General features: G+C 57.9%; 1 protein-coding gene across 1 annotated transcript; it reads left to right on the forward strand.

Annotated features, from left to right (window-relative positions):
* Positions 1–1,226: 1,226 nt before the first annotated feature.
* On the forward strand, positions 1,227–5,194 carry FBLIM1 (filamin binding LIM protein 1). Its single transcript, XM_014951875.1, has 8 exons — positions 1,227–1,396; positions 2,219–2,400; positions 2,677–2,912; positions 3,018–3,129; positions 3,212–3,381; positions 3,954–4,132; positions 4,237–4,354; positions 4,648–5,194. The coding sequence occupies exons 1-8, from the start codon at positions 1,371–1,373 to the stop codon at positions 4,759–4,761; spliced, it is 1,137 nt and encodes a 378-aa protein (XP_014807361.1). The 5' UTR covers positions 1,227–1,370; the 3' UTR covers positions 4,762–5,194.
* The last annotated feature ends 2,344 nt before the right edge of the window (positions 5,195–7,538 follow it).

Here is a 7,538-nt window from a genome sequence, read left to right on the forward strand (position 1 = left end):
CCAGGTCGGGGACAGGGGCGGGGCCCCCCCCCCGGAGGGGCACGGGGGGGCTGCCGGGTCCCCCCCCCCCCCCGGGCAGACGACCCCCCCTCTCCCCTTCCTCCGGTAGGGGACCACCCCCCCAAGAAGGGGATGGGGGACAGCCCCAGGTAGGGGACACCCTGGGTATGGGACAGGGGCCACCCACAGGTAGGTGACAAGGGACCCCGAGATGGGACACGGGACCCCCCCCAGGTAATGGGATGAGGATGGCAGAGCTGTCCTGGGAGAGGACAAGGGGACCAAGAGCCAGCCTCTTGTCTGGGGACACCCCCAGGTATGAGACTTGGGGACACCCCCAGGTAGGGGACAGGGGCTCCCAGGTGGAGGGGGACATGGTGGGGCCACCACCAGTTAGGGGACAGGGCACCCCCAGGGTAGGGGATGGAGGGCTGTAGGGTCACCCTGTGGGGACAGGGGATTGCAGGGGGGGTGGGCTGCAAGGCTACCCCCCAGGTAAGGGACAAGGGGACAGCGGGGCCACTCAGGGGAGGGACAAGGGGACAGCAAGGGCCGTGTCCCCCCACCCTGTCCCTTCTCCCTTGGGTATCCTCCAAGGGGACATCAAGGGCTGTGTCCCCCCACCCTGTCCCTTCTCCCTTGGGTATCCTCAAAGTGCTCTCCAAGGGGTCCCCAGGGCAGGGGACAGAGTTGGGGGACAGCTGTAGGAGGGCCGTGTCCCATCCCAATTTTGGGGGGGCGTTAGGGGGTGCCCCATAAGTGGTCCTCTCCCTGTCTGTCCCCCCCCTCGGCGCCCACCCCAGGAGATTTTGGGGCGATGCTTGCAGGAAACCAAGAGGGGGGCCCTTCCCACCCTGGCCTCGGCCACCCCAAAACAGGATAGAGCTATGTGCTGGGGGGGGACCCCATTTTAAAAAAAGGGGGGGACAACACCCCATTAATGCCCCCCTCAAGCCTCGACCACCCGGACGGCCCCTGGCTGTTGGGGGCGGGGGGGACCCGGGGAAGTGGGGGGGTGCCACGATGGGGCCGCCGGGATCCCGTCAGCCCCGGCACAAAGAGGAATGCGACGAGCACATGGTTCCCATTAGCCCCGGAGATTATTTATTTTTTTATTTTTTTTGTGCTTTGCTTTTTTGGGTTGGTTTAGGGGTTTTTTTTGGTTTTTTTTTAATGATTATTCTCTTTTTTTTTTTTTCACCCCACCCGCCACCCCTTTATGCTTGAGTCAGAGGCTGAAGTCACCGGTGAAGCTTTTCCCCCGCCGCAGTGTGTGTGTGGGGGGGTGGGAATGGCTGCCCCCCCCAAAAGGATGCACCAACATCCGTGAGCGGGATTTTTGGGGGAGCGGAGCCACCCCGCGCCGGGGCATGAGACCGGGCAACTCGTCACACAGGTATTTCTCAGGCCCACGATTGGGCTCAGGGGGGGAATCCTGCTTCACCGGCACCGCCTGGTTAAAGCCTCGGGGTGTCCCGTCCCGTTCCCCCCCCACCTCCCCACCCCAACCCATCCCGTTTGGGAAGGGGAAGCTTCTCTCCAGCTGCTTTTCCCGTTGGGAAGCTGAATAAACAGCCCTTTTCCTTCCCGAGTGAGGTTTATCGGGGTCGGGCGCATCCGGCCTGTGCCGGTGGGGGGATGCTCGGGGGGCCGTGTCAGTGACGGGGACGCGGCGATTCGCTGTGTCGTGCCTCAGTTTCCCCATCTGCAAAAAATAAAGGGGGGGATGCCCCGGGCTGGGGGTGATCAGCGGGGAAATGGGGGTAAGCAGGGAGGGAATGGGGGGGGGACAGGACTTAGAAACACCCCAAAAAAGGGTTTGCAAATCAGATCCTATTGCAATCCCTGTTTTTAGGAGGAAAGGTGGGGTTTTCCTGCTGCCCACAGGGAATTTAATCCCAGGTGGGGGAAATAAGAGGAAATAAATGGGATTAAAATTGTAAAAAGGGTGGGGTTTGGCCACAGAGGCACTAAAATGGGCAATTTTGGCTGCTGCTGCTTCATCGGGACCCTTTACCCTCTGTCCTCCCAGGCACGAGACCGTTTATTGCCGTGACGTGGGACGGGGACACTCACTCCTTCCCCCTTTCCGGGAAGGCGAGGAGGGAGGCGGGTTGAGGCCGAAGGGCGGCACGGCTCCAGGAGCTGCCAGTGCACCCGTGGGTTTTGCTCCCTATTTTATTTTTTAATTTTTTCCTCAAATTCAGTTTTCACCCAGGTCCGGCCCTTCCATGGCTTCGGTGAAAGCAGAGAAGAGGGTGGCTTCGTCTATCTTCATCACCCTGGTGCCACCCCGGAGAGAGGTGGCCATCAAAGAGCCAACCCCAAGGGAGACGCGGCCGGTCGGTGCCGAGGTCCCGGCCACCCGTGGCCCCCGGACCCCCCCGGTCCCCAACGGAGGTGAGGGGTGTGTTGTCGGGGGGCTGCGAGCGGTGCCGGGAGGATGATGATGGTGGTGGGGATGCTGCGGGATGCTTTGCTTAAGGATGCGGGTGCAGAAGGGGAGGGATGGGAGGAGGGTGGGAGTTTGGGGGGGATTTTTTCCCCAAATCCCTGCGATCCCCCCCCGGGGAAGGATCTGGCTGCCGGGGAAGGGCTGTGTTTGCTCTCTATCGCCGGGCTCTTATCGCTGCTGTTTGTCCCCTCCGGCCGGGACGGCGTTTGCTTTTGGGGCAGGTCAATCAGCGCCACTGCAAAGCTGTCGGGGTGTGATTGCCACGGGGTGTCACGGGACATTACGGCCCCCCACAAACCCACCGCATCCGGCTTTCACTGCAGAAACCCACCCGGCAGCCCCCGTGCCTTCATCCCCACCCGTCCTCCTCCTCTCTGATGCCCCCCAGCCCCTGTCGGCGGAGGCGCTGAGTCAGACCCTGCAGCAACTGGACCTGGCGGCACCCACCACCCTCCAGGTGAGGATGGTGGGGTGAAATCCCCCCTGTCCCCCCAGTGCCTCAGTTTCCCCACCTGCCAGGGCATAAATACAACATGCTTTTGCCTCCCCCCCTGCTCACCAGGCCCCGTCTGAGTTCCCTGCCGAATTGAGGCCACCCAAATCTTGCCAGGAACAAGAAGAGAAGCCCCAATGGCAGGATGCAAACGGGTACCCGGAGAAGGATGGCTCCAGAGGTAAGGGGGGGACACCCAGGTGTGCAGGGTGGGTTCATCCCTGGTTGGGGAAACTGAGGCCAGCAGCAACTTCTCCCCCCAGATATCTGTGCCTTCTGCCACAAGGCGTTGGGGCCGCAGGAGCCGGTGGTGGAGGCCATGCACAAGCAGTACCACGCCGACTGCTTCACCTGCCGGACCTGCCACCGGCGCCTGGCCGGCCAGCGCTACTACCAAAAAGATGGACGTCCCACCTGCGACACCTGCTACCAGGTACCCATCCTCCCCCGGGGACAACGGGCACCCTCGGAGGATGCCATCATAGAATGGCTTGGGTTGGAATTTCACTGAATTTCACTGAATTTTTAGAGTTGGAAGGGACCATAGAGATCATCTAGTCCAACCCCCCTGCTGAAGCAGGATTGCCTAGAGCTAGAGCATGTTACTCAGGAGCATCCAGGCGGGGCTTGAAAATCTCCAAGGAAGGGGACTCCACACCCTCCCTGGGCAGCCTGTTCCAGGGCTCTGCCACCCTCACCGTGAAGAAGTTTCTCCTCATATTTGAGTGGAACCTCTTCTGTTCCAACTTGTGCCCGTTGCCCCTCGTCCTCTCACTGGGAACCACTGAAAAGAGTCTGGCTCCCTCCTCCTTCAACCCTCCCTTGAGATACTTGTAGGCATTGATAAGGTCTCCCCTCAGCCTAAGGGACCATAAAGACCAACCAGTCCCAGGTGGGCAAGGACACCTCCCACCAGACCCAAAGCCCCGTCCAACCTGGCCTTGGTGCTGTCCCTTGGGAGGTGGCATCTCACGGCGTGTGTGTGTCCCACCCAAAAACCACCAGGCCACGCTGGAGAAATGCGCCAAGTGCCAGGGGGTGATCACCGAGTGCATCATCCGTGCCCTGGGCAAGGCCTACCACCCCGACTGCTTCTCCTGCGTCGCCTGCGGACGGGCCATCGGCGCCGAGACCTTCGCTGTGGACGAGCAGGATGAGGTCTTCTGCGTGGATGACTTCTACAGGTCGGGGAGCATGGAAAAGGGGGGAGCGACCCCCACTTTATTGGGGGTTTGGTTGGTCCCCGTCTCCCCGTTGGGCTCACACCACCCTGGTTTGGTCCCACCAGGAAATACGCAGCGGTTTGCGGCGCCTGCGAACAGCCCATCGTCCCCCGTGGGGACAAGGACACCTACAAGATCGAGTGCCTGGGACGCAGTTTCCACGAGGGCTGCTACCGCTGCGAGGTACAGGACCCCCCCCCAAAAAAAACCTGAGGGGTTCAGCTCCAAGCCTTCACAAAGCAGGGCCACGGGGTTATTTTTTGGCCATGGGGTTATTTTTTAGCCACCGGGATGGGGGGAAAAATAAATTAGGTGAAAAGGATGATGCATTTGCCCAGGAGAGCTCTACCTTTTCACGCTTTTTGGCAATTTGTCCCTTTTTCCGAGGGCTGGTGGGTTTTGCAGGAAGGGTGGGATGGAAGGCATCACGGGGATCCCTAAAATGTGCCCCCTTCCCTTTCTTCTCTTGCCCCCAGAGCTGCAGGACGCCCCTGTCGCCGGAGCCGACGGAGAAGGGGTGCTACCCCCTGGGCGACCACCTCCTCTGCAAGTCCTGCCACGTCCGCCGGCGCAACGAGTCGTCCTGCTGAAAACCCCGCGGCTCCACCTCCCTCTTCCAGCGCCGGACACCCAAAAAAATAAGGGTTCACCCACCAGGATGCACCCTGCCGCCGGTCCCGGGTGCCCACTGCACCCCCAAATAGCTGCAGGACTGGAGTTTTCCTCCCCAAAACATACCCAGGACCCCCATCTGTGGGGCTGGCCAGGCAGATACAACGTCCCAGCACTCGTCATGAGTGTAAAAAGCCCTGACAGAGCAGCGGTGGTGGAGGAGCCGAGGTTATATTCACTTATTTCTTTTTTTAAACTCCTTTTCTGAGGCCAGTTTGGTTTCCTTGGGTGTTTTTTTTTTTTTCCTTTCAAGAGTTTCCTTGGAGTTCCACTTAAAACGTTTCTCCCTGCGGTGACGCAGAGAACAGGCACTGATTTACTCGCAGTTAAATAAAAACCCCGAGTTTAAAACCCTGCGTTTCTTTCATCTGCCCATAAAACACAAGTTTAAAAATAAGAAAAAAAAAAGGGGGAAAAAAGCCACTTATTTAGATTTTATAAATGTGGCAAGAGTCAGGTCGCTCAGGGCGATGATGCCTGGGGTGCAGTGATTTGGGAGATCGCCCGGGGAGAGGGGAGGGTCTTTTTTTTGGGGCTGGATTTGGGATTTTGGCGCTGTGCCACGGTGTGGATGGAAGTGTGTCCGGTGGTGGGTTATTTTGCTGCCAGCCTGGGCTCTCCCGGCTCCATCCCAGCCCCGGAGCCGGCAGAGGGCAGTCGGAGCACAAATTCCTCCAACAAGCAGAAAAAAAACTAAACTCCGGCTAAAAACAGTCTCTCCTGTATCCCCCAGCGCCCCGATGCTGGGAAAGACCCCACAGCCCCATTTTTGCGCTTTATCCAAGATAATCTTGCTCCGCCAGCAGATGCTTTTTGGTCTTCTTCTTGGTCCAAGCCCCAAACCAGCAGAAATTAGACCATTTTTTCTGCATGCTCTACATCTGTGCACCTCATGTCACCGGCGCTTAGCGGTTTGGTTTGCGAGGGCGTTGCAAGGCAGCCGGAGAAAGAGGGGTTTTCTTTTCAACCGAAAGTGCTTGAAAAGCCACAAATTGAGAGCAGAAAATAGCATGAGCAGCCAAGGCGCTGTTTAATGCTTTCCTCATTTAAAAAAAAAAGGGAGTTTCTACCAAAAAAACCCCCCACCAAACCAGCAGCCATAGGCTTCTAGGTCATGTTGTATAATGTCTCTCCGGCACGTGCTCTATTTATGACCGAAAGGGTTAATGTATAGTTAATTAATGTATGCACTGGAGTCTGGTGGGTTAATTAACCACACCAACCCCACAACCATTTCCTGATGCCTCTCCCCCACTATGTTGACAAAGCCAATTACTCAACGTTCGTTAATACGCATCTATCAGGTTGCAACTTGCTATAACATCCTCTTTATAAAGAAGTTTAATGTAAAGTTGCGATCTGTCCCGGTCACGTCCGTTGGTGGTTTTGGGGTCCGGAGTGGTGGGGACCCCATGTCTTACCCCTGGGGAAGTCCCCTGCCCTAGGTCAGCTCTCGCTTTCTAAAGCTTCTCGCCCCCGCGGGGGAAAACCAGCCACTAAAATGATGTTAAAAAAGTTAAAAAAAGACGTGGGCAGGCTTGGCGGCGGGGAAGGGAAGCCCCAGAGAGCAAAAGGTTGCCTGTCTTTTTGCAATCTGGGTGTTTTTTCCAAGAGAGGTTTTCAGGGAGGGTGGAAAGGCCGACGCTGAGTGGCATTTTGGATGCAGCACCCATGGGTGCTACCCCTCTGCAGAGCGAACAGTGGGAAGGGGGTGGGCATTTCCCCTGCAGAGCAAACCACAATGGGCTGTCAGCAACAGGAACACGGCGATTTTTGACTGGAGACAGGCAGGGAGATGTTTTTATCCATACAAATCCCTGGAGAAGATGCTAAAGGGTGAGGAGAAGGGCAGGATGCAGCTGGAGAGTTTGGTGTAGGGACACAGAAGCGGCCAAATTTGATGTATTTTTCCAGGAGAAGACCACAAGGGACAGGGATGGCTGGGTGACGTGGCGGGGTAAGGTGATAACAGACTGATTTGAGCTGTTTTCTTCTTGGAGGAGGGGAGAAGCACTACGAGCTGAGGCCCGGGGAGCGTTGCTAAGCCTGAAAAGCACGGCCCCGCGGTTTCCCCTGGAAGGATTTCGAGGAATTTCCAGTGCTGGCCAAGCCCTGCGTGTGTGTGTGGAGGAGATGTTACAGGGGCTGCATGAGCTGGGTCCTCTCCCTCCCGGCCCTGAGCAAACCCACGTCGGCTGGGCCCGTCCTTGGGCTCCTTGCCCTGCTGCCAGCACCTATGCGAGACCCGATGGCAAAAATAAAACAAATATAAATCACACACAGAGGAGTACAAAGCTCCTGCTCTGCTCTGGGAAATCCCCAAAGCCTTGTGGAGCTCCCCATCCCGCAAGGTGTTAAACCTGCTCGAGGTCTCACATCTTATTCCAGGGCAGGGCAAAAGGGCAAAGAGGATCGACCGCCTCCGAATGGCACCGGCCGGGCCCTGCCCGTCCCTCGGTTGCTGCAATCCTCCCGTCTTTTCTCGCAATCCCTCCTGGCAGCCCGAGGAGCGCGGGGAGGGACCTGGCTGCCCTCCAAGGACAAGCAAATGCGAATATTTCTTCATTTCTTCAGGCTGGGTGCGGCCCCGGGGGGGATAAAATTTACCCGGGTTTTCCCAGCGAAGGCATCCCATGCCGTAACCCTGCTGCGAGCCCAGTTTGCTCCCAGGAATGCCACGGTGTATCCCATTAAA

The sequence above is a fragment of the Calidris pugnax genome, unplaced genomic scaffold (assembly GCF_001431845.1).
Source record: "Calidris pugnax isolate Ruff unplaced genomic scaffold, ASM143184v1 scaffold205, whole genome shotgun sequence".
NCBI classification, from domain to species: domain Eukaryota; kingdom Metazoa; phylum Chordata; class Aves; order Charadriiformes; family Scolopacidae; genus Calidris; species Calidris pugnax.